The sequence below is a fragment of the Ovis canadensis genome, chromosome 17 (genome assembly GCF_042477335.2).
Source record: "Ovis canadensis isolate MfBH-ARS-UI-01 breed Bighorn chromosome 17, ARS-UI_OviCan_v2, whole genome shotgun sequence".
In the NCBI taxonomy this organism is placed as follows: domain Eukaryota; kingdom Metazoa; phylum Chordata; class Mammalia; order Artiodactyla; family Bovidae; genus Ovis; species Ovis canadensis.
The window spans coordinates 55618285-55644613 of NC_091261.1; the positions used below are offsets into that span (position 1 = coordinate 55618285).

Genomic DNA, 26329 nt, shown 5'->3' on the forward strand with positions numbered 1-26329 from the left:
GAAGAGATCAGATTCACTCTCTGCTGTGTGAACACACAGTCAGAAGGCGCCGCCTGCAAGCTGGGGAGCAGGCTCTCCCTGGGAACCAAGTTGGCCATCACCTTGATCTTGGATGTCCATTCTCCAGGACTGTGAGAAATCAGTAGCTGCTGTTTGAGCCCACACTGTGGCTTTTGTTATGACAGCATGAGCGGAGACCAGAGCTCAATTTCCCCACTTGTGAAGTGGGAGCGAGAGTATAGATGTTCTGGCCCCCAGGGTCACCTGTGTAGATGTGTTTTGTAAACTTGACACTCACGCACATGGGGATATGAGTGTTTGCTCGCAGGACCCAGTCATGCTGAGGTCAGCCAGCACCTGGGACTCCACGGCTGAGCTCTCCTAAGGTCAATGCCCTCATTGACTTCCTTCTGAGGGGTTTCTTTGGGTCTGTCACCACGGCAGCAGACTCCCCCAGGGGGGGTCCACAGTTCCTTCAAGTAAAGCTAGCACAGGGTGGGGTCAAAATCAAGACTTTGACTGAAAATTCATAATTTTACATGAAAGCCCCAGGTGTTTAAATAGTGACTCACCTAAAACTGAAAATTTTTTGTGAGCATAATATCATTCGGGGCTTCTCAGGTGCCACTGGTGGTAAAAGAACTGACCTGCAGGAGACATAAGGAACATGGGTTCGATCCCTGGGTTGGGAAGATCCCCTGGAGAAGGAAATGGCAGCTAACTCCGGTATTCTTGCCTGGAGAAGCCCCTGGACAGAGGGGCCTGGAGGGCTACAGTCCACGGGGTCACCAAGAGCTGGACACGACGGAAGCAACTGCACGTATAATAGCATTCTGTGACATTCCCACCAGAGATACAAAGTTGGAATTGAACCATGGGGACACTTGAGGCTGCTGGCATTGGGGGCAGTCTACAGAACAGCCAACCTGTGACCTTCACAGGGGCCAAGGTCGTGGAGTTCAAAGGAAAACCAAGACTCAGAATAAAACCTCAGGACAGCTGAGTGTGATGCTGGGTTGGGTCCTGTCAGTAAAGGATGTGGAAACCAATGCAGAGATCAAGTGGGGTCAAATGTGTCCTGTTATTTCCTGATTTTACACAGACTTGAAAGTCCTGGTTGGCAGGAAATACACAGAAAACTGTCCGAGGTTGTTGGTGTGCTCCCAAATAATTTAAGTTAAAAAAAAAAAAAAGTCTGGTACTCTACCTGCATCTTCTTTGTAAACATGAGACAATTTCAAAATTTAAAAAATATGGATGTTTTATAAAAAGGTAGGATCAAGCCAAGTATTTCCGTGGGTTTGTTTGATGCCCAGGCTCCTGGTTTTCAGCTCCTGGTGGAAGCAGCTGCTGCTGCTACTACTTCTCCTATGAATCTGTCCCTTAGGACTGAACACAGAGATGCGCCACTTATAGCATGTCTGCTATATACTTCATGTGAGACAGAGTTACAGGGAAAGTTTTATAAAATGATCTTTGGCTTTAACTCTAGAGTAAAACCACCACCCACCAAGAGAGAATCTGGCTTCTTGCAGACCTGGTCCACGGCTGGCTCTGGCCCATGGGCTGTGTGCCCAGGGGACCCTATCTGGGCTGTTTCCCCAACTGCACAAGGGCCTAGGACTGGCTCCCCTTACAGGCTGCTGGAGGATGCAAAGGAGTGGGACTGTGTGGGGAGAGGTGCCCTTGTTGAGCAAAGGCAGCCTGTTCCACCCACGAGGGATCTTTAGTCCATCTGGTCTGGTCTGACGGGCAAAGAGCCCTTCCGGGTCCAGAGACCAGATGGCGGACAGATGGATGTGGGATGCGGCCTGGCTTGGCTCAGCAAACACAGAGCCAGGCCTGGAGACTGCCTGCCTGCCTGCGGCGTCATGCTGCCCATGTGTCCCGGGATGGCCCTGAGCTGACCTCTGCTACCTGCGTGGCAGGTAGGGGAGGAGCCGAGTAGCTGCAGGAGCCTGCGCTCTCTTCTGAAAATGGGAACATTCCTGCCTCTCCTTAGAGCTGGGGCTGGCAACTTCCCATGACATGGGGAGTGGATCCCAACGCCTTACAGCAGCCTGCAAGCCCCCGACAAAGACTGCCCCTGCCCTCCTGGGCTCCCACTCTCCTCTGGAAAATCTGTGGCCAAAGGATGGAGTATCTTCTATTGGAGCATGCCCATCTTACCCCCAGATGTATGCACCTACCCCCCACTTCCCCCACACCCTGGCCGGACTCTGGACTCTTCTCTATCATCTCAGCACAACCAACTCCTTTTCCTCCCTCCTTCCTTGGTTTCTGCTCATCCCCCTGCTCTGGGAGGCCTTTCTGGAGCCCCCTGGAAAGCAGCAGTTCACACTTAGAGAATGGGGGTAGGGTAACACATGGCCCTGCCCCCAGCCTCCTGATCAGCAGGTAAAGGCAGGCCGGAGAATCTGTGTTTCTGCTAGTTCCAGGTGACGATGATGCTTCCAGCTGGGCACCCGGCCTGGAGATCCCTGCTCTAAAGCAGTCCCTGCAGGGTCTCTTCACGCCATCTTAGGGCCTAATGCTCACCCCCACCTATTTATCCTCTGCCTGACCAACCCCGTTTTTGCCAAAGGTGTTTGCCTCTCCCCAGTCCCAGTGAAGAGATGTTAGTGATTCTTCTAGTCCAGAGGTTCTCAGGTCAAGTGCCCTACCCTGGGGCATCTATGGCTGCTGCAGGGATGGGCAAAGAACATCCTGCTCCCACAGCTATGCACCCCCAGGAAAAGTCACTCCTTGCCAATGAGAGCAGGCAGGCAGGCAGCCAGGGCTTCAGGGAAAGGTCCCCTGCAGGGCGGAGGGTACAGCTTGCACTCTCTGCCTCTGGGTGGGACTTGCGGCTGCCTTCTGGAATATGGAGCCATGGGGCAGAGGAGCAACGGGATGGAGCGGAGTCCCTGGACTGGCCAGCCAAGCCATCTACCCACACTTGCTGTTGGGCCACGCCTTGGGGCACACAGGGTGGCATATGGCATCCCAGGTGCCTCACCCAAGAACCTGTCTCGTTCTGCACGTTCCGTGCTGACTGCAGTACTTGCACGTGCAAGTAGGCACTAAATCTGTCAGGGAGGGCTGGGCCAACGTGCCAGAACCTCAGGTTCTGAGACCTGATCCAGCCTGACCTCTGCCTGCTGGCAAGGAGGTGCGTTTCCCTGAACCAGGCCTCAACTTGTCCATCTGTGAAATGGGTGTAACCACCTGGGATGGTCATGGAGGAGTCAAGGAGGGGCTGGGCAGGAAGGTGTTGGTGACCACTACACAGGCATTCCTGGAGGGCCGCCCCCCCCTCCACTCCAGAGTGCTGGTGGTCTGGGGTCAGGGCTGAAAGAGTCCTTCCAGGCCCAGAGGCTGCCCACTCTCCACCCGCCTGGGCGCATCAGGGAGCCGAGTCTGAGCCGTTTCCAAGCAGGAAGAGGTCGTGTTTGTTTGAAATGCGTCACAAGACCACCACGGCCCCAGCTTGGGGACGCGCCTGTGTGTGGGGAGGCTGCCCTCATCAAGGCAACCAGCAGGCCCACAGGGACCAGGAGAGGAAGCCCCACGGGTGGGCGGAAGCACCAGGGGCGGCAGTGCGGTCCGGTGATGGGAAGGGGGTGGCCGTGGGACCCCCGGGCTGCCCTTCCCAGGGCTTGCGGAGCTGGGGGCCCCGAGGCCTGATGTAACGCCCCCACTCCTGCCCATTCCTGTCAGTCTCCGTGAGATATTAATCTTCTGTTAATTTCCATGAGACGCCGTCACTCACAGGCTGAAAAAGACAGCTCCGGCCCCCATCAGGGCGGTGAAGAAGTCTTCCCAGCTCACAAGCCGGCAGTCAAGGCCAGGCGGGCGCTACTCCAGCATCCACGGCCTGAGGAGCAGCGCCCTCTGCTGGCCTCTGCCAAAGGGAGGCTGCAGCTGGTGGCCTCCGCCCGGGAATAGGGGGTGCCCGTCCCCAGCCTCAAGGCGGGGTCCGCTCCGCTGCCACGCTTGCCTAGGGTGCTGGAGGGGCGGGCACCAGTCCTTGCACTTCATAGCTCCGGGCCCTGGCCAGAAGGCCAGCACCGAATGTCACAGCGTCAGGGCCTGGGCCGCTGTCCACAGGAAGCTTAGCAGCACGGCCAGCGGTGGGCCCGCGACCCGCGAGGCAGGGGCGGCGAGGGAGGTGCAGGAGCAGACCTCGTAGGCGTCCTCCGAGCGGCTATGGTCGCGCTGTCCCGGCCGCGCGTGGGCCCCGGCCTCTCCATCCATGCCCTCGGGGTCGGCGGGAAGGTCTCTGCAGACCAGCCAGTCCCGGGCGGTGGACTGTGGGTACCCGGGCGCCACCTCCAGCTCGCCGTCCAGCACCTTCCAGTACTCCTTGCCGCGGAAGAAATAGGCGGCACCTAGGGAGAAGAGAGCGGGCACCTGAGCTCTGGCTGCTGCAGCACGCGAGATTCAGGCTAGACAGCAGGAGGACCGGGAGCGGAGCGCTGCGGGGCCAGTAGAGAAGATGCACAATGTCTTAGGTGATAGTTAGAGTCTTGCTCTCAGCCCCCGGCTAGCTCATTGGTGGGCACTCAGAACCTTAAGGGGCCTGGGAAAGCTCACGGAGCCGCCTGGAGGCAGGGGCATGAATGAAGTAACCCTACTTTGTTTTTTTTTTTCCTTCCCCTACTGGATAGTTACTGAGAGCCTAGTATGTGCCAGACTCTTCTAGATGCTGGGGACATTGCTTTGAAAATAGAACACAAGCTGCCCTTGTAGGACATGCTGAAGCTGAAACTCCAATACTTGGCCACCTGAACTAACTCATTTGAAAAGACCCTGACGCTGGGAAAAGATTGAAGGCAGGAGGAAAAGGGTATGACGGAGGATGATATGCTTGGATGGCATCACCGGCTCAATGCACATGAGTTTGAGTAAACTCCGGGAGCTGGCGATGAACAGGGAGGTCTGGCGTGCTGCAGTCCATGGGGTTGCAGAGTCGGACACAACTAAGCGACTGAACTGAACTGCCCTTGTAGGAACGTGGTGTACTTCTCACTGCAGGCAGGGGGCGCTGCAAGGACGTTTGAGAGAAGGACTGAGGTGGGTAGGGGAGGAGCCGCGTGGGTATGCGTGGGGGGCGGGGGGGGGGGAATGTTCCAGGAGGAAGCGCCGCAGTTGCAAAGGCCATGGGGTGTGTGCCTGCGCGCGTGCGTGCGCACGTGTCCGTGTGGCAGCAAGAGGTGAGGATGCTACGGCTGGAACGGTGACGGGGGCAAGGAAGGGATGAGGGGAGAGGTGAACAAGCGCCAGAGGAGTAGGCCAGGGGGGTCTTGGGGAGGTCTGTGGCCAAGCAGGCGGGGCAGGCGCACCCCTGTGCCCCTGGATCCCCACTCCCCAAGTGGGGAGGCTGAGGCTGCCAGGGATTCGCCCTTGCCCGGCTCACCGTCGGACCAGCGCATGGCGTCGTCGAGCGTGCTGGGGACACCCCTCCACGGGGGGCTCTGGGCCGGGTGGCCGGGGTCCATGCGGCGTGTGTGCTCATCGTAGCGCCAGTACAGCTGGTCCTTAAAGAAATAAGTCTTGTCATTGTGGGCCCAGGAGAAGGCGGCATCGACGCCGCCCGACGGGAGGCCGAAGTCCGAGACAGGCCGCGGGTATCCTTCCTCTACGTTATTGTCCTTAAACACCCAGTATCTGTCTCCTGGGGGGGTGAGAGAAAGAGCCGTGGGCCGGGGCTCGCCCAGCCCGCCAGGCGGGGGCCCCAGCCCTTGCTCCTCCCGCGGGCAGACACCCCGATGTGCACACGCCCCTGAGATTCACCGAGCACCTGCTGTGAGCTGGGATGGGGTCCCACACCAAAGCAGCTATAGGACGTGGGGTCTGATAAGGCGGCCACATCACAGATGGGGGTCCCCACCCCCACCCGGAGAAGCCATTTTGGTCTGCGGGGCCTAGTTCAGTCAGATCTGCGGTGAGGTGGGTGAATTTGTTCATGGGCAGGAGGGCACTGGGTCAAGGCCCAACTGGACCTGGTTGGGTGTGGCCTTGTCTGACTACAGAGAAGCAGAGAAATCACCAAGTACTTCAAATCTGTTTGTACAACTTTCCAAAAATGGTGTGATTAAGATGCTTTTTGGGTATATCCTGGGCTTTGAGCTCTAGAAACATCCTTAGCTATTCTGCCACAGAAGGGTGGGAACGTGAGAAATGTTTGAGTAGGTGTTGTCATGTACCCCTACCCCAGCTCAGGTTTAGCAAAAATTAGCCCAGTTATTTAGAAAACAGTTGGGGAAAAAAAGCAAAACATAAAAAAATCCTTGGCCAGATAAAGGCCTAGACAAGACAGTTCTCTAAAGAAGATAATCAAATGGTCAGGTAGCAGCACAGGAGAAGACGTGCGTCTGACATCACTAATCACCAGGGACACGCATGTCCAAACATGATGAGATACCGCCTCACACTCACTAGCACGGCCATTATCAACCTCCCCCCTCCACACCTAGAAAACAACAAGTGTAGCTGAGGATGTGGCGAAATTGGGCACTGCTGGTGGGAATGTAAAATGGTGCAGCTGCTGTGGAAAAGTCTGGCAGTTCCTCAAAGAATTAAACATGGAATTAGTACAGGATCCAGCAACCCCACCCCTGGGAATATACACAAAGGAACTGAAAGCAGGTTCTCCAAGAGCGGTCTATACACTCATGGTTATTCACAACAGCTAAGAGGTGAGAGCAACCCAAGTGTCCATCAACAGACAGTAAACAAAACGTGGTCCATCCATACAACGGAACATTCAATCAGTCCTGTCCGGCTCTGCGACCCCATGGACTGGAGCCCACCAGGCTCCGCTGTCTATGGGATTTCCCAGGCAAGAATACGGGGGTGGGTTGCCATTTCCTCCTCCAGGACAATGTAATTTTACTCAGCCTTAAAAAAAAGAAGGGCGTTTCTGACACATGCTACATGGATGAACCTTGGAGCCTTATGCTCAGTGAAATGAGCCGATCACAGAAGGACAAGTCCTGTATGGATCCACTGTGCGAGGCCCCTAGAGTGATCAAATCCATGGAGACAGAAAGTCAGGTGGCGGGTGCCAGGGGCTGGGAGAGGGGGATGGGGGGTAGTGTCTATGGGGGACAGAGTTCCAGCTAGCTTTGCAAGATGAAGAAGCTGTAGAGACGGATGGAGGTGACGGCTGGACACAGGGTGAATGTATTTAATGCTCCTGAGCTATACATTTAAAAATGGTTAAGATAGTAAATTTCACATTATGTGTTTTTTTAAACCACAATTAAAAATAATTTCTAAAAAATCCTCTGTCAGAGACTGAAAATCACTGAAGGAAAGGATGGCACAGCTGCAGAAAGGGCCCCATACAAACAACGAAAAGGGCTGTGAGCTTTTCCTTCAAGTGGGCGCCTGGCGTGGGTGACCTGGACAGGGCAGCCCGACCTGCTGCAGCTGACTCTGCCAGGCAAATGCACAGGCCCCAAGTGCCCACACTGTCTTACATTTCAGGACAGAGCTATGGTTTCTCATGGGGATCTCCTGAGTTTTAAATGCTGAGAAATAATCCAAGTTATTTAGAAGATGCCAGGCAGGTCCCACCACCACGACTGTAGCTCGCCTTAGGCATCCAGGTTGGGAGACAGTGATTCCACTGTCGGGGGTGGTGGTGGCGCCAGGGTGGGTGTGAAGCAGGTGAACTCGGGCCCTATTCAGGGGAGGCCAGGCTGAAGAGGCCTGATCAGGGCAGCAGGATGGCTTCACTCTGGGGAGCTACAGATCCCCAAACACATCTGTATGTGCGCACAGCCATGCCTATGAGATGGAGGACGGCTCGGAGCCCTGAGTGCCCACAGAATTGGCAGGGGTTGGTCTCCTGCTGCAGGCGGGCACCCTGCCTTTGCCCCTCAAAGACAGCATGCTCCCCAGGAACAAAGACAGCCTCCCCAGCCCAGCCCAGGAGACGGGGTGTTAGAGGGTGAAGTGACGTCCCTCCTCCAGTGGACCTGTCACCCTGGACTGAGACTGGGGAGCTGGGCCTGGGCCAGGGAGGTCCTCAGTTTCCTCTCTGCACTTAGAATAAATCCAGCCTGACACCCACGGCTCCTCAGGCGTCACCCTGACCTGCATCGCCTCCCCTGAACCTTCATCCTTCACTCTGCTCCAGCCTCACCACTCTCTTCTAAGGTCTTTCAATCAGCAAGCTTGTTCCTGCCTCAGGGCTTTTGCGCTGGCAGTTCCCTCTGTCTGGAATGCTGTTCCCTCAGGTCTATCTGAAATTAACTTCCTCGTTACTTGTGGGTGCTTACTGTGCCCCCCCCCCGCCCAGAGTGAGGACAGGGATATATCTGTTTTGCCCACTGTGTGCCTGCAGTGCCTACCTAGGTGCGGGGTACACAGCAGGTGCTCAATAAATGCAAACTGGCTAAGTGCACAAAAGAATGAGCTGCTGTCTGCGCCGAGCTCTAGATCCACAGGACCAGTGCTCCTGGGCGGAGGCAAGCTTGGGGGTCCTGGAGAGTGAGGGCTTCGGTCCCCCCGGTCAGCGATGCCCGGCAGGCACCCGGGGAGGGGCCCGCCCACCTTTGAAGAAGACGATCTTGTGGTCACTGGTGCGCTCGTACACGGCGTCCACGCTGTCCAGGTGCAGCGGCAGGCCCCGCCAGAAACGGTGCACCTGTGCCGGCTGCAGCGACACCAGGTGGCGGTCCCGGGTCAGCCGCCAGAAGTACTTGCCTGGGGGACATGGGGTGGGGCTGCAGGTGGCCGGTCTGCGGTGGGACCCGCTCTTCCGTCCACCGGCCGCTGGACCCCACGGGGGTTACCTTTGAAGAAGAAGGCCTCACCGCGGATCTGGGCCACTGCGTCAAAGTGGGCGCTGCATCTGTGGGGCACGTCCTTCCTGGGCCTGGGGGCAGAGAGAGAGGGCAGGGCAGGGAGGCAGCCCCACTCTGAGCTGAGCCGCCCTGGGGAGCTGGGCTGCACAAGGCCACCAGGACGAGCCTCCTTTGAGGACCCCCTCATCCCTCATCCTGCCTGCAGGCTCACCGACCGCAGCAGTTTAGTCAAGAGAGAAAAGTGGGTGAAAACAAGTCTTATTCTGGCCCTTCAGGTTCGCGAAGATGGATCACTGGATGAGCGAGCGTCAGGGAGCACAAGCAGGCACCTTCAATGCTGCCAGAGAAGCATCGAGAAGCCAGCCGGGTGCTTTCTATAGAAACGCTGAGCATACTTGCTGGGTCCCCTCGTTCTGAGTCTGCAGCTCTGCCCACTGACAGCACTCACAGCAACATCATTTGAGAGGACAAAAGATCAGGAACTTAAATGCCCACCGATCCGGAACTTAAAAAGCAGGGCAGGGCAGGGGATTTCCCTGGCGGTCCAGTGGTTAGGAATCCGTGCTTCCTAACTGCAAGGGCTCCGGGTTCAATCCGTGGTTGGGGAACTAAGATCCCATACGCCATGTGGTGTGGCCAAGAAAATGAATAAAATAAAAAATAAAACAGGCACATGAGCACCATCAAGCAGCTCAAGCTCAGAGAATCAGGTGTCTTCACAGACACAGAGGCCTCCATGGGCCCTGGGGCCAGAGGCATGGTGCAGACCAGCACTCAAGCGTCCCAGTGGGTTCACATGTGTATATCTACATGCTTAACATTCTTATACGCGTGTAGAATCTCTGGAAGGACACACATCAACAATTACGTGCCCTGGGCAGTGGGCTGGTCCATCAGCGGTGAGGACTAACTTCACCGCGGGTACTTTTTTGTGCCTCTGGAGCTGTGTACACAGACAAGTGTTACTTATTCAATAAGTAAGTGCAATGAAGAACAATAACAACACAAGATAAAGCAACAGTTGTTGACCTCAGTGGAAATTCACCACGGAGAGCTGAGTGAGAAAAGCATAAAAACATTCCACCCTTGGAAAACCAAACTGAACCATGGAAGCCTAAATACATAGATTTCTGTTTGTGTGTTTCGTGTGAGCATGAAGCGGGCAGGGAGGCTGTGAGGGTGGAGGTGGGTGGATGAGGATGGCCCCTGCAGATTCGGTGGCACTTGTTCCGTCGGGGTGGGGGCGGGGTGGGGGGATGAGCACAGGGGGGCTCTGGCTGCTGCTTTCACTGCTGAGCGAGACGAATCCGAGGCTGGGCCTTAAAAGACAGGCAGCTGTCGCCTGGCCTCTGGCACTGCCAGCCCTCCAGACGCTCCCTTGGGACACCCACTCGAGGAGTCCAGCCTCAAGCACAGGCCACAGAGGAGTGCCCAGCTGAGTCAGCCCGGCCCAGGCACCAGACCCGAGTCAAGATGCCCCCAGAGGATTCTAGTCCCCAGTAGATGTTCCCAACACTGTGGAGCTAACCAGCCGCCTGTGCCCTGTCCAACTTCCTGACCCACAGAATCCATGAGCCTACCGACGTGGTGGTTTGATGCCACAAGGCAGGGCTGTTTGTTATACAGCGACAGATGACTGAGACAAAGGGGGAGAGGAAATCGTGGGTTTGAAAGTAACGCCTCTGCACAGTTCTGGGCTGGTGGTTAGTTGTCCCTTCTGTTAGGGGGAGCACACTGACCGAAACCGCCCACCCTGCCCAGGCACCACAGTAACCATTTGTGTGAGTTAGTTTATGATAGGAGGTCCCTGTAAGGAACACGGAACTAATGAGCCACCACCAACAGGAAGAGTTCGGAAAAGGTCAAAAGGTGATCCCATGTGTCCTACCACTTCCCAAGACCCTTCTCACTGGCATCCATTATGGCTGAGCAATGCATGTGCCACCAGGAAGGAATCTGAGTCAGAATGATTGACCAAAGACGCTGGAAACTAACCCCAGGACCATAAAACCCGAGACTGGGAGCCACGTGGCAGAGGCGTTCTCCTGGGTTCCCTGGCCCTCCTGCTCTCTGCCCAGGCTCCCCTTCCCAATACGGTCTCTTGCTTTGCCAGCATGTGTGTCTCCTCAGACAGCTCATTTCCAGGTGTTAGACACGAGCCCACTCTTGGGCCCTGGAAGGGGTCCCCCTTCCTGCAACACCTCCAGTTCTGTTCATAAGAAAAGAAACTATTTCTCAGGGTTCAGCAGGCCCAGATGACCCTGGAGCTCAGGACTCTAAGCCACTGCTGAGAGTGGTGCTGGCTGCAGAGTGGAGATGGGGGCCCACGGCTTACGGGGTGCTGGGCCGATTGTCAGGGGGCTCTGGCAGGAGGGGTGGCTCCTCAGGCTCTGGGGTGTCCGGCTGAGCCGTGGGGGACACCGACTCCCGCACGCCTGTGGAGACAAGGAGGCTGTATTGAACCTGGCATGCCCGCCTCCCTGTAGACCCCACCACCCTTTCTGGAGCTGCCAGGATGGAATCAAGTGCTGCGCCTGCACTGAGTCAGGAGCTGGACTGTGGTGGTGAGCAGGACAGGGGAGACGCCCACCCCCCACCCAAGCCTGAGCATTGAGATGCGTGAGCAGAAGGCACGGGTGCCTTGATGACTTAAACAAGTGTTTCAGAAAACAAGTATTTAAACAAAAAGTTGCACATGAATGTGCACAGCAACATTATTCATCATGGCCAAAAGGTGGAAACAACCCCAATGTCCATCACCGGAAGAATGGATAAATAAAATTATTCAGCCGTAAAAAGGAGGGAATTACTGATGCATGCTATGATGGGGATGACCCTTGAAAACACACGTTAAGTGAAAGCAGCCAGACACAAAAGGCCACACATTGCAGGATTCCATTTATGTGAGCTGTCCAGAGAGGCAAATCCATGGGGACAGAAAAGAGCTGAGGATTTGCCAGGGGCTGGGCAGAGACTGCTAATGGGGGAAGCAGGAGCAGGAGGTGGGGTGGGGGGATGAAAAAGTTCTAGAAGTGGATAGAAATGATGCTTGAACAACACTGTTAATGTGCCGAATGTCCCTGAATGGTTTGCTCTGAAGTGGTAAAAATGGTAAATTTTACTACCGTTAGGGAGGGAGGTTCAAGAGGGAGGGGACAGAGCTGCACCCATGGCTAATCCATGTTGATGTGTGGCAGAAATGAAACCAATATCACAAAGCAACTATCCTGCAATTAAAAAATAAATGAATTCAAGGAAAAAAGTCCATAGACGTCAAAGGCAACAGTGAAGCAGGGGAGGGGCTGCAACGGGGCATAAAGTGAGGCTGACCTCCCCCAACCCAGGTGAAAGGCTCCACCTCAGGCTTTAAGGGAATTGCTTTGGCCGCTGTGGGTGGGGGTGAGGGGTCCCAGTGTGAAGATGGGGAGGTATATGGGGGAGGGTCCATCACTGCCCCACCCCCAGGCTCCTGTCAGCTCCCAGGACCGGCTTCCTTCGGCCACATTTCCTGAGGTGACCCCTGGCTCTGGGCCGGTCCTGGCTTAGCTCTCCCATCTCTAAGTAGGGGTGCAGTATGGACTTCACAGCTTGTAAAGACTGGATGACTTAGTACATATAAGTGCTTTGCGGGGGCCCTGGGTCGCCATCAATGTCAGCTGTCACAACTTGAAACCCCCTGGGGGCTGAACGTGGGATCTTGCCCGGGGGCTCTGAGACAAGCTCTGTGAAAAGCCCCTGGTGACAGAAATCACCTGTTTATTCATTCCACACATACTGAGGGGCAGCCAGCGTGTGCAGGTCCTGGATGCTGGGCACACAGCGAAGATAGCACCAGCCCTCCTCCATGGGGTTCCGGGCTCTGGGGGTCCTCAGCATTGCTGTCCCCATCCCCGGGTGACCAGTGCTGGCTCTCGTGGGGAGGGCTCACCGTACAGCTGCCAGACGCGCACCCTGTCCTCGTAGGGGAGCCCGTAGCGCAGCGGGTCACCCACCGGGCCCTGGTAGTACGGCTGCATGATGGAGCGAGTGGCTGCCACGTGGCTCAGCCCGATGGCGTGGCCAAACTCGTGGACAGCCACCGCAAACAGGTCCATGCCGTGGGCATCTGGGGACACAGGGGCCGGTGAGTCAGGGGAGGGGCTGCCAGCTCCTACTGGGCCACTGGGATGGGACCTGTGGGGTGGGATGTGATGGGCCCACCAGGATGGCTGTGGAGGAGGCCCCAGTCCTGGACAGAGGGGTTCTGTGGAGTCACTCAGGTTCTTAGGAGGCCCGATGGGATCTTCAGGGGCGTCTTAGGCCCTGAGGTCTCTTGGTCTCTCCACCCAACGTGTGCCACTCACAGTAAGGCTGGCAAACTGTAAAGGCTACATGTTAAATACTTCAGGCTTTGCAGGCCACCAGGAGCCAAGTTACAGGGGTCACTATAAGCTCCTTGAACCCCACAGAGTTGAACAGATTCCCTAGGTCCCATCATGGCACAGAACCTGCAGCTTCCATGGGGTCCCTGCTGGTTCCTCCAGCTGGGATGGGCTCTTCAGCCTGATATAGAGACCACCCTCTCAAGGGTCCTACCTCCCCTGTCTGTGGTCATGCCCTGTGCCACGTTGTCCTCCTCCCGCCTTGAACCTGGGGGCCTGCAACTTCTCTGGCCAGTGGGACTTAGCAGGAGTGATGATGTGCCCAGGCCTGCCAAGGCCTTGCAAGTTCCCATTCCATCTTGGAAGTGGAGACCAGGATGAGGACAAGCTGGGCTCACATAGTCACATCCCAGCCAGGGTTGGCCAGGTGGGCTGCCCGTGCCACAGACAGCTGGTGAGATCAGCCTGGGCCAGGACCACAGCGCTGTCCTCCCAAGTTGGACAGGTGCCCACGGCTTTAGGCTGGGGGCGGGGCCTGGCTCAGGGGGAGGCCATGGCGGTTTCCAGTGCTGTGACTCCCTATACCATCGTGGGTCAATTGGGGGTTGGGGGGTGATGCAGGGTCCCTGGGGCTGCCCTGGACACACCTGAGGAGCGGAACGTCCAAGCCTCATCGTCGTCAAAATGGGTGTCCCCTGCGGTGTGGTGGTCGCCCGGGAAGAAGGCGTGGGCCACTGTGCCGCCCGGGCCGTCGAAGGGGTAGCGGTCGTTGTGGTCGGCCGTGGAGAAGTCGATCTGGATGTCGGCGGCACTGCCGGCCACCTCGTGGAAGTTCAGGGGCGTGATGTCGCTCCAGACTTTGAGTGCGTAGTGCATGAGTGCCCGCACTGTGTCGCGGCCCAGGGGCGAATCCCGCGGGAAAGTGCGGACCCTGGGGTGGGTGGGGTCAGAGCTCGGGGTCAGGCCGCAGGGACAGGCCCAGCGCCCCCGCCCAGGCTGCAGTGCACTCCTGGGAACATTCTGCCTCGAGTGGGGCACCGGGGACCTGATTTGGGAATGGGATTTGCAGATGTCATTGGGACAAGGATGGAGATGAGGTCATCCAGGATTAGGGCGGCCTGGTGGCTCAGACGGTAAAGAATCTGACTGCAATATGGGATACCTGGGTTCGATCCCTGGATTAGGAAGAACTCCTGGAGAAGGGCATGGCAACCCACTCCAGTATTCTTGCCTGGAGAATCCCATGGACAGAGGAGCCTGGTGGGCTACAGTCCATGGGGTTGCGAAGAGTCGGCCATGACTGAGCGACTAATACCTTCACTTTCTGTATCCAGTGAGTGTCCTTATAAGGGACAGAAGGGGACACAGACATCAAAGGAGGCCGTGTGGAGACGGACGCAGGGATTGGAGCCATGGACCCAGAGCTGCCCGCAGCATCTGGATAGAGGCCAGGCTGGACTCTCCCTCACAGCCTCCAAGGGGTCCCTGCCACCCCTGGATCTTGGGTTTCTGATCTCCAGAAGCAAGAGGACAAAATTCTATTTCTTCAGCCTTGGTTTGCAAGTGCTCATTTTGGCTGCCCTTGTGATACCCAGGCCCCAGGAAAGCCCTGCCCACCTCCACGACAGGTTCCTCTTGTTCCACTTGGTCAGGGCTGGAACCTGGCGTCTCTTTCGAGCCGGGGCTGCGGCCGGGAGGTCAGGGAGGGAACATCGAGGAGTTTTCATCAGCGCCAGGGTGGCCTCATCTGCAGGGTGGGCAGGCAGGCAGAGGTCAGGAGTCCGGCCCCGTGCACACTCACCCCCAACCGGGCACTCCCAGCAGCTCCCTGAGAACGGGCTCCAAGCCCCAGTCCAGTCCCCTTGGCTCCCCGCCCCAGGACTGGGGGCATGAGGCCTGGGTCTCCAGCTGCATCAGGCCCCACTGCCAGGGGTGTGTCCATGAACAGGGTGGGGGCTCCCCAAGCATTTACTAATGTATGGCAGGGGCCCCGAGCAACTGGAGGGGGCACAACCCCAACTGGGACTGTTGCCAACGCTTCTTGCCTCTCAGGACACACAGCCCAATGGCTCTGTGTGTAACACACATGTCTGGGGACAGACATGTTTCGATCAGCCAGCCTTGCTGAGAGTCTTTACAAAATTGGAATTTGTTGTCAAAATGTAAAAAGTGGGGCATTGCATAAACACCCCAGATTTCTGGTTTCCCTTGGAAAGTGGGGAGTTTTGACAGCACAGGGCTGCCCCCCATCCCTGATGGGGCAAGGCTTAACTGGGGCCTGGGTGGCCAGAACTCACTCCCACACCTGATCTGCCTGGCCCATGGCATGGAGTCTGAGATCCCGCTGTAAGTGTGAAAATGGGGTCTGGGTGCAGCTGGCACACTCACCCACTGGCGTGCACACACTGGGGATGGTGATGGGGAGGAGAGGGGGATGATGGAGGGCCCCCCGGCAGTGAGAATCCTCCCCCCGTCCCTGAACAGCAAGGTGGGCTGCGGGGGTACTTGGGAGAAGCCAGGTTGGCACCCATCTCCCACTGAACCCTGAGGACTGACCTAGGACGCCAGTGGCCTCCAGGCCTCCGAACCGCTGCATGGCCACGATGGCCTTGGATAGCTCCTCTGGTGTCTGCAGCTGTCCTGTTTCGGGGTCCGCTGGGGGCAGATAGCCAAACCTGCTCAGCCACTCCTGTGGACAGAGAGCAGAGTGAGGGGTGGTAGAGGGGGGGACTCAGCCACCTGAAGAGCCATGGCCCAGGGCCCAATCGCTGTAAGGGGCAGGCTTTTCCCAGCCCAGCTCAACACTCCAGCCCCTGCCCACTAGCCCACAGGGTGTCTCTTGCTCCTTCCTTAAATTTCTTTACAGGAGACTGCAGAAGTGTCTTGATAAACTCAATGCCCCTTAGATGGGGTGGGCCTCAGCAGTGCACAACTTGTACAACTGTTCATGGCAGCCTGCCCCACCACCCTCCTCCTGCGACAGCAAAATGCCCAAGGGACACTTACAATATTGAAATTTTTAAAAGGTTATTTACTTAACATCATGAGTGTCAAATTCAGGCCTTGAGCTGGCAGTGAGGCAGCAGTTCTGAAACCCACGCTGAGAAGGGCAATGGGCTCAGAAATCGGTTTTAAGAATCTAGTCATGTGCTGCACACACACAGGAGTTAAGAGCCAGGCTGCCTGGGTTCAGATCCTACCTAGCCCCCTCCTCACTGTGCAAATGAGGCAAGTCAGTGCCCTCTCTAGGCCATTTCCTCACCTGGGAAGTGAGGATGAGTTGGAACGTGGAAACCCTCAGGTTAGCATCTGACACAGGCACCCTCCACATAAAGCATGTGTGTGCTGGTTGTCAGGGGACGGGTCTCTGCAAAGCGCCCTGGGGGAACCCCCGAGCCAAGCAGGAAGCAGGAACGGGCGCAACCCTTTATGCCACGGGCACATATAGAGCCCCCTTCCCTGGCCCAGTCACCTTTACCATCTGGGGGGAAAGGGAGGCACCGATGCCATCCATGGGAACCCCCTGGGGGGCTGCTGTTTCTTCCAAGGCAAATGGTGCAGGCGCCCACTTCCTAAGCTGGGTGACAACCCTGTGAAAAGCACTCAGCCACGTGGACGCAGTGCCAGGGGGCAGGCTCACCAGCCGATCTGGGGAAGACCCATGGGTGGCTGGAAGGCAGGGTTCTGGCGATTCTCTGAGCTCCACTCCCTTCCAGATCAGGCTTCAAGAGAGGTACTGACTCTCAGGTCTCCTTTTCCTTTTCCTGCTCTATTCATTTACACCACTTATAGGGCCTCCAGGAAGCTGGTGAGTATATAGCTCCTGCCTATTGACTCCTTATGCCCACTACCTCCAGGGGCCTGGCAGGTGCTTAGTGGGAGGGGGTCCATCCTCTGGGAATGCCTAGGAGCCTCAACTGATCAGGAGTGTCCTCAACGATTTGCATATAATTTGCATACACCTGCAGGGAACCAGCCGGATTCCCCCCTCACTCCCCACCCTTGCTTTCTAGGAAACACTGAATCCTTGCTGGGGTTCTCTCTGTTCCTTGACTTCCTCCCTAACTTCTGGGGGCCTCCCAGAATGCGCCCAACTGGGGGACACAGGAGACCCCTCTCAGGTCTGGGAGCCCCTATTAGGCTGTCGGGCAGGACAGTGAACAGCAACCACAGGGTGCTCCCAGTGGACACACCCGAGTGACATCCTGTGCTCAGATGAGCAGGCAGAAAGGCTCAATCTCCACTCTGGGCTCTGCCCTCTGCGGTGCTGACGCCTCCGCACCCCTGAGCACCCTTCTTTTGGGAGGACCTCCCTTTACATCACTTCAAACACATTAAAATGCAGCTCAGGGGCTTTCCTGGTAGCTCAGTGGTAAAGAGTCTGCCTGCCAACGCAGCAGACTCGGGTTTGATCCCTGATCTGGGAGGATCCCACATGCTGTGGAGCAATGAAGCCTGTGTGCCACTACTACTGAGCCCACATGGCACAAGTACCGAAGCCCACGCACTCCAGAGCCCCGGCTCTGCAACAAGAGGCGGCACCGCAGTGAGAAGCCCGTGCATGGCAACCAGAGAGAAGCCCCCACTCAGCGCTCCCGGAGGAAAGCTCGCACAGCAACGAAGACCCAGTACAGCCAAAAGTAAATACATAAATAACACAATTATTTAAAAATGTATCCCATCAGTTATCAACAAGGTTTACTGAGTGAGTCTAAGGGCTAATCACTGGGCCCTGGAAACGCCCAAGAGAGCATTTCATGTTTCAGATGTGAATTTTTATTCACATAGCTATACAACGGAAACTAACACAACACTGTAAGTCAACTACGGGCATGTGTGCATGCTAAGTTGCTTCAGCTGTGTCCAACTCTGTGCGACCCTATGGACTGTAGCCCGCCAGGCTCCTCCGTCTATGGGATTGTCTAGGCAAGAATACTGGAGTGGGCTGCCATGCCCTCCTCTGGAAGATCTTCCCAACCCAGGGATCAAACCTGCCTCTCTCACATCTCCTGTATTGGCAGGCAGGTTCTTTACCACTAGTACCATCTGGGAAGCCCAAATCAACTATACTCCAATAAAAATTATAAAAAAAGACAGATGTGTATTTGTGGCTACACATTTTTGGGGACAATTTTTAAAGATATTTTAAAATCTTGATTCTGCCATTTTCCTTCTGAAAGTCAGAAAACACACACACATTTTGCAGCTCTTTGTTAACACTGCAGGCCTGAGCTAAAGAGCTGGGGGCTGTTCAGCACCACGAGGCTGCCTCCTCCAGGAAGTCCTCCAGAGTTTCCTTAGATAGCACATGATGCTAGGTGAGGATGCTGGCCCCATTTCCCCTACCAGGTAATGAGCTACTCAAGTGAGAGCCTTTCCCCACCCAGGCCAGTTGCTTTGGGCAGGCTGAGGCTGAGACACCCTGGGAGGACCACCCTCCTCCCAACTGTCACACTATAGGTTGGGATAACAGCTGGGTGTCTGACCCAAGCAGCCCCCTGCTCCCAGCCCTCCCAGAGCTCCACGGGGGTTACAAAGGAGTGGCTTCCTCTGGTCTTGCCAGCCTTGCTGGGAGGCCATGCACATTTTCAGACTTCAGGCCTCAAGAGTTCTTCAAGTGGTTTGGAATTGTTTGCGAACATTGCAGAGCAGGAGATTTTAGCTGCAGGTACAAGTGGCTGGTCTCTGTGCCCACTTGCAGATCAAGGGCAGGACTGGGGCATGTGCTGCCCTGGGACAGGCACTATTTGGGCCATGATCAGCAGCTGCTGGTACCTGCCCAGGCTCCGGAGCACTGCCGTTTGTGGCCCCTGCTGGCTGCAAAAGCATGAGAGCATGCTGATGGGATCTGGGGGCCTGGGGGGCTGGTGGGAGGGAGGGTGGGGGAGGGGCCCCACCCCTCCCACAGGCTTGGGCTCAGCTGTCCCACCTGCCCCCAGTGCAGCCACTCCCCCATCATAAAGCCTGTCCCCTCTCTTCACACCCTCACCTCACCTCCTCCCCTTGGCCCCCACAGAGCTGGTGGGCTTCTGCATTAATTCCTGGACTAGCTGGAATAGGGGCTGGGAACAACGCTCAGCTCAAGGGGGTTGGCGGGCGGTGGGGGCCATTGGAGGGGTGGGGGGCACTGGGGGCGAAATCCTCAGGAGATGTCTAACAACAGGACAAATCTCTGGTGGGTTTAGGGGGAGGCTGCTGGTCCTGAAGAGCCCATGGGGACCCCAGCTCAGCCCTGAGCCATCCCGTTCTCCCCTGTTCAGTGGAAACACGTGTCCACACAAGAAGCCCCCATTGCTGCTGGAAAGGAACAGCTCTGGAGCCCAGGGAGGGAGGGGATGTCTAAAAACTCCTTTCTCTGTCTCTCTCCCTCTCAACTTGCCAGCTCATCCCGATCTTCTGGGGAGACAAAAATTCCCGAATGGCCAGGGTGTAATTTTTTTTCCTGGTAGTTAGTACAGGCTGGAACATCAGAGGGGAACCAGGCTGAGAACTCAACCTCAGAGCTGAGGTCCCTGCACAGGGCAAAGGCTGCCAAACACCCTGCCTAGGCCTCCCCTGGAGCCACTGCAGCCCCTCTTCCTGCCCCCTTCCACGGTAGTGCCCCTGGAACATCAGCCCCTGGGCTGGGGGCCCAGACCTCCTATCCAGCCAGCTGTCTCCAGTCCCGCCCCTTGTCCTCTAATACCTACAGAGCCCGTAGGTCGCCTGGGCCGGCCCCTTCCTGTGCTCACCCACTGGTCCTCCCTCTGTCACCACGGCGACTGTGTCTCCAGGGCAACCAGGCTGTGTGGGCAGAGGGTGAACTTTCCAGAAGGCCAAGAGAAGTGGGGGAGGGGTGGGAGGGGGAGCCCCAAACTTGCAGGGGCCGCCTCATCATGGGTAATCCCTAACAGCCAAGGACGTGCTCTCTTTCTCCTCCCTGCCAGGACCCCCGTGAGCTGAGCCATTACTGCAGATGGGGAAACTGAGGCCCAGAAATGTCGGTGCTCTACTCAAGGCACTGGCAGGGGGTGGGGTGTTGGCCCCTCCCACAAACCAGACGAAGTCACCTATCATCCTTCCCATGGCTTTCCCAACCCCCCCAGCCCCCGCCTGCTTGGTTTTATTTTTTTCTGTATTGTTTATCACTGGTTGACACAATGTGTATCTGTTCACAGTGCTAACGATGTTTCACGCACACACCACAAAACTCCCTCCTGACCTCATCAGAGTCACAGGCAAGTGGGCCATGGCCCCCACAAAGAGGCCTCGTGTTTGAGCCTCATGTCCTGAGCAGTCCCTCCGCCCAGCGGGTCAGCCTTCAACCCACGGCCCTAGCGCCAGCTCCCAGGGGACTTGGTAAACCAACCTGCCACGTGGCTGGACTGGAGGGTGAGGGAAGGCCTTGCTGTAATGCATGTGGATGGTGCCAGTAAACAAGAGGCACTTACTGTGTGCAGTGCCTCCTTAGGTCCTCCCCCAGCCCTGGCCTGGCCACTGTTGCTTCATTGGAAATGGAGGGGAAATGGAGGTGGGGAAATGGAGGCGCAGAAGGGTTTGCCCTGCGTGACGGCAGTGGGACAGGAGTGAAGTAAGCTGACCCCAGGACACCTGTCTGATGGGCTGTGAGGGGCCTGGGGCCAGTGGGGACCGTGGGGACAGACGGCTGAACTGTCCGCCACCCACTTTGTGCTCCGTCACTGACTGGACTCCGCTGGCCTCGTTGGGGTATGCAGAGTGGCTGTCATTGGTCCCAGGGCACTGACGAGGAAACAGGCCAGGGCAGTGCAGACACCACCACAGCATCAGGGACAATGGAGGCAGGTGGGCAGCGGCTTTAGAGCACCCGCCCCCAGACCCAAATAATAACAGACCCTCAGCACCCACTGAGTGCTGCCACCTCTGACCTTCGCCCACTCATCTGCCACCCACACACCGCCCGCCTAGGTGCAGCTGCAGAAGTGGCCTGCGGTCACATGGTATGGCTCTGGCTCGAGTCTGTGTGTGACCCCCTTGGATGTCCAGCCAATAAAGACCCAGAGAGAAAGGACCTGGGGGCCCCCAGCAGGGTGGGAATTCCTCTGGGGGCTGCTTGTGGTTGGGATGATCCCTCATCCCAGCATCTTCCCCAGGGGGATGCTCCCAGGCCCCCCCTCAGACAGTCCATCCATCCATTGGACACCCTCATTGAGGGCTCCCTGTGCCAGGTGCTGGGGGCATGGCAAAGACCTGGGGAGATCCCACCCTGCTGTCCATCCAGGAGGGACAGTCTTGTAGGAAAGACCAGCACTAACCATGTGAAAAACAGGTGTCACGGTGATAACTATGATAAGTGATCCTAATGGCCAATGATTATTGAGTTATGTTCACAGCAGCTATAGAGGGAAACTGTGAGGACAGGGGTGTGCAGTCTGTGGGGTTCAATTCACGTTTGGCACACAGCAGGTGCTCAATAAAGAACTGCTGCAATGATTTTATAGGTAGGGGCTATTATTATGCCCATTTTACAGATGAGGAAACTGAGGGGCAGAGAGGTCAGGACACTTGCCCACAGTCACACAGCACAGGACAGAGCTGGGATGGGGACCCAGGCTTTCTAGCTTCAGGGCCTATTTCCAGGAACCCTGTGCTGATAGAAGTGAGACAGCGTGGAGGGGCTCCTTAAATGGCTGATTGGTGGGGTGGCAATCAGCCCTGAAAGATGAGAAGCTGGCTAGGTGATGAGCCAAGATAAAAATTCATGGCAGTAGGAACAGCCAGTGCAAAGGCCCTGTGGTTGGAACCAGTGTGGGAATTTCAGGAAACAGAAAGGAGCTGGTGGGACTGGGGTACAGAGAGAAGAGAGGGTGGAGAAGTGGACGAGTGGGCCAGGTAAGGAGGGGAAGTGGGGTTGGCATCCTGCCCAGATGACTGTCCTTCCCTCCTGAGAGCAGGATGGTGTTTGGAAGGGACCCAGAGGGCTGTGAGCTAGTGTGTGACACACGTGTCTGTCACCCTTCACGTGCACAGCACAGACTCTGCACCTGGAGTGTCTCACCTGAAGCTCTGAGCCACCGTTAACCAAGAAGCAAAAACCATGTGGTGTGCTCAGAGCACCCTCGGAAACCCTCAGGAAGGCACCGCATTGGCGAGCACCCGGGTGAGCCCCTAACTGCTCCCCAGTCTTCCCCGTTTCCACACTCTCCCTCAGTGTGTGAAGGCAGCTTACTTCCCACAAGACTCTGTGGTGAGTGATTCAGGGGCATCAGTCAGGTAATATCCCAACTGGTCTGTTCTCATGGCCCCATTTTACAGATAAGGAGACTGAGGCACAGCACAGATTCCCCCGAGACTGGTAGGCAGCAGCCTGGGACCCTCGCCCAGAGGCTGGTTCCAGAGCTCTTGAAAGAGCAATGACACTTCCTCAGCGGCCAGGCTGGTCACCGGCCTGTGTAGTCAGAGTCCACACTCCCAGGGCTCAGACCACAGGCGTCCAGCGTGGTTGTGCCCACACCACATGGGCCCCTACGAAAGTGCCACAAAGACTTCTCAGTCATTCAGATGCCCAGGGCAATAAGTGTCCGGGAAATGAACTCAGTTGTTGACAACATGCCTGCAGGGTGGGAATGGGGAGGGGACCAGCTGGGTCCCAAGACCTTCACACTTAAATTCAAGCTCTGGAGGGGTGGGCGGGAGACCTGGGAGCTGAGGCTCTCCCCCTGCCGCTCAGGGAGACTGCCCCTGTTCCCTTGGGTTGGGTTCCCTGACTGCACCAAGAGGAATATTCCTGGCTCCAAACCAGGTCTGACGTGGATTTTGAGCACACCAAGCGCCCACAGGCTTGCCTGGGTGCTGGTACTGAGAAGCAGGGACCCAGAGGCCACTGGCTGAGGCCAGGGTGATGGCCACCCCTGTCACCCCCTCCCCACCCCTGCAGGGGTACAGGTGCTCACAGGTGTTCCAGCCCCTGCCCAGCCCCCAGGGCCACCGAGGGAGGGCCCTGGTGATTCTCGGCCACCCTCACACGTTCTCAGCCACAAACCATAGAGAACCAAAAGAACTGCTAACACGCATGGTAGGAGGCACAAGAGCTCAAAGACTTTGTTGCTGGGATAGAAACCTGAGAACAAACTTTAGAGGTGTGTGCTCAGTTGCTAAGTCATGTCTGACTCTGCAACCCCATGGACTGTAGCCTGCCAGGCTCTTCCTTTGTCCATGAGATTTTCCAGGCAAGGATACTGGAGTGGGTTGTCATTTCCTTCTTCGGGGGATCTTCCCAACCCAGGGATCAAAACTGCATTGCCTGCATTGGCAGCCGGATTCTTTACCACTGAGCCACCAGGGAAACCCAAACTTTAGAGGACTGGCCGGCAAATCTGTCAGCTCACGACATGTTCCGTGCATGCCTGTCACCAGGCTCCCGCAGGGCTGAGCCCCTCACATACTCACGCTGCAGTGACTGGGCGTTCCGGCCGCTCCTGACTACGGTGAAATATTAGGAACAGCCTGCACGTCCGGGCCGGGGTCTGGCTAACGGATGTTAGTCACATCCTTGCAGTGAAATGCGATGGGTGGACAGAAAGAACCAGGCAGATAAAGATGTTCCAATACCGACTGTTCCCCAAGACAGACTGGGAAGTGAAAACAGCAGGGCACACAGCAGTGGACAGCAGGTTGTCATCCATAGAAATAAAGGGCTGAGGCCCCATGCCCTTTTATATGCCCAGACAACCTCTGGAAGAATCCTTAGGAAACGAGGGAGACGATTGCCCCCGCGGACCCTTCTGTATGGCCTGAACATTCTGCCGTGGATATTACTTACTCAGAAACAAAATAATGAAAACGGGCCCAGAAGGACTTGCGGCTCAGCCGACAACCCCAGGAGGGCATGGGGCTCTTTTGTCCCGCTCCACCGCAGCCTGAAAGCCTGCTGTTGGGCCGGCGCAGCGGGCCTCAATCCGGTGCTTTGTTTTCCTCTGATGCTCCAGCGGCGGCTGGGCCAGGGAGCCCCTCCCGGGGGCAGCCAGTGCTTGAGAGACCCGCTGGGCACGGCTCTGTCTGGCAGAAGCTGGGTCACACTTACAAAGGGGCCCTTCTCTTCACTGGCAGCCCTAGACCTGAATATACAGAGTCAGTGGGCCCCTGGGGGCGGTCTCCAGAGGGTGGGTAGAAAGGAGGTCCCCCCTCCTCCTTGCAAATCCCTGCTGGTCTTCCTGCACCTCTGGGTCTGATGCACTGAGGTGTCATTCCCTGGAAGACCACCAGAGACCGCCCTCTGCCCGCAAATTGGGGGCAGAATGCAGGAAGGTTTCTCCCACACCAGCCTGGAAGAGACCTGGCCTTCCCCTGGTGGGGGTCTCTCCTGGCAGGGGCAGCAACCTCTGCTCTTTATCGGCTGGGTCAGATGCCAAGGCCCTGCAGTCTCTGGGGCTCCAGACTAAGGAGCCACATCCCCTGCCTAGTGCCTCCCACAGGGTGTGGGGCGGGGGGACCCCCTGGTGTTGGGGAAGCCAGAGGGGCAGACAGAGGAGGAGGCATGGAGGTGCAAACCGGGAGGAATGTACCTGACCCGCTCCCTTCGGGTGGGCATCGAGAAGCTTCACAACAGCACTGGGTCTGATGAATGAACTTGACTGGGCCAGGAGCTCCATGTCCTGATGGTGGGGGCCTGAAGAGCCTGGTTCTACTGCCACCCAGCCCAGACCTAGAGATTTGATGCCCTCAGAGCCTGCACCCCAAGAGGGGATTCAGGACACCCCAAGCCCCAGAGATGGGTAAAGGCACCCGAATTTCAGAGCAGTTTGGCTGGGAGGAAGCGGTTCTGGGGGTCCCTCGAGTGCAGCCAGCACGGACTGTGGCTGTGCCCTCCCAGATGACTGCAGGGGGACCAGGGCAGGTGGGTGGGGGCGGCCAGAGACTGTTCCTCACCCAGAACCTGTGGCCAAGTCCTGCCAACCACGGGGCTGTGGATGCCCCCCAAATGCTTGCACTGGCCTGAAATCCACCTGGAGCTCGAGAATGCTAATAGCCTGGGAGCGGAGCCCTGCCAGCACCCTTCTAGGAGACTACTGAGGGCCAGGTGCAGAGGCAGGGAGCCCAAGTGAGGGCAACTGCAGGGTGGAAGCCTCAGAAGGAATCTGCTTAATCCATCAGCCCCCATGTGCCCACACCTGGCCTCCCCGGGCCTGGGGGTGGAGACTCATAAAGTGTGATCTAAATCTTCCAAGTCCCAAGGAGGAGGCTCCAAGCCTGGCGGACTGAACGGGGGAGGGGACGTGGGAAGAGGCCACTGCGCAGCCCCTCGGTATGGTTTCCAAGCCAGTGGGACACAGCTGATACTGGGCGGGGGGGAAGCGCAGGATAAGGTGGTGGGGCTACATCCGAGCCTGCGAATTGTGTGGGACACCTCATCAGGTTCAGGACGAGGACAAGGGTGGCAAGGCAAGGCTGGCCGTCCTGGGGGTGGAAGGGAACAGGAAATAGGGCCAAGGTCCATGCTTAGTGGAGGGTTGGGGGTCGGTTCCCTTGTTCCTCAACATCCTCAACGAAGCAAACTCGAAACCACCAGCTTTCCGGGGCGCCCACACTCCGCAGCTCCGTCCTTTTCTCTGTTGTGGGTGCGCACCTCCCACCCCCGCCACTCCCACTGGGAACGCACGCGGGATGCCCAGCTCTGGGCGGCTGCGACTGCTGTCCCATCCGCCTCAGGGGCCTCTTTGGGGCTGCACGTAGTCGGGGACAGGGCTTCGGCCAGGTAAGCCGCCAACCTCCGAGGGTTCCTGCGACTGCGGCGGGCTCCCGGCGCACGCAGCCCAGGAGGGACCCAGCGCGGCTCTCCCAGATCCGGGTGGGCACGCGTCAGACACTCAGCCTACGACCCAGCCTCAGCTTTCCCGCCCAGGAAATGGGTCCAGGGCGTCCGGGTTCCCGCAGGCGCCCTGATGGGGTCTCCCCGGGCCGCGGGAGCCCGCCTCCCGGCCGCACACTCACCACTCCCAGGCTGAGGTCCTCCGCGTGGGGCGCGGGCGCCGCGTAGCCCCCACGAGCGGCCAGCGCGAGCAGCAGCAGCGGCAGCGGCGGGACCCCGGCCCGGGGAAACGGCGGGCCGGGTCCCCGGGCGGCGCGGCTCCGCATCGCGCTCAAAGGGCGGGCGGCGCAGCGGTGGCAGTTCCCCGGCGCCCGTGCGCCCCGCGCCCGCGCCCGGCTCCCGGC

The 26329-nt window shown here is 57.5% G+C and overlaps 1 protein-coding gene across 1 annotated transcript; it reads right to left on the reverse strand.

Moving 5' to 3' along the window:
• Positions 1-3407: 3407 nt before the first annotated feature.
• MMP17 (matrix metallopeptidase 17) lies at positions 3408-26329 on the reverse strand. Its single transcript, XM_069556607.1, has 10 exons — positions 26108-26329; positions 15716-15848; positions 14777-14906; positions 13807-14090; positions 12727-12903; positions 11134-11233; positions 8787-8869; positions 8545-8697; positions 5399-5656; positions 3408-4370 (listed from the first exon to the last, which is right to left on the reverse strand). Exons 1-10 carry the CDS (start codon positions 26249-26251, stop codon positions 4057-4059), a joined length of 1776 nt encoding a protein of 591 aa, XP_069412708.1. The 5' UTR covers positions 26252-26329; the 3' UTR covers positions 3408-4056.

Coding starts and splice junctions, on each gene's coding strand:
- MMP17 (XM_069556607.1), bottom strand. CDS start 26,251: ATGCGGAGCCGCGCCGCCCGGGGACCCGGCCCGCCGTTTCCCCGGGCC. Junction 12,904..13,806: donor TTGGACGTTCCGCTCCTCAG/GTGTGTCCAGGG, acceptor CTGTGTCCCCAG/ATGCCCACGGCATGGACCTG. Junction 8,870..11,133: donor GACAATCGGCCCAGCACCCC/GTAAGCCGTGGG, acceptor CTCTGCCCCCAG/GCCCAGGAAGGACGTGCCCC.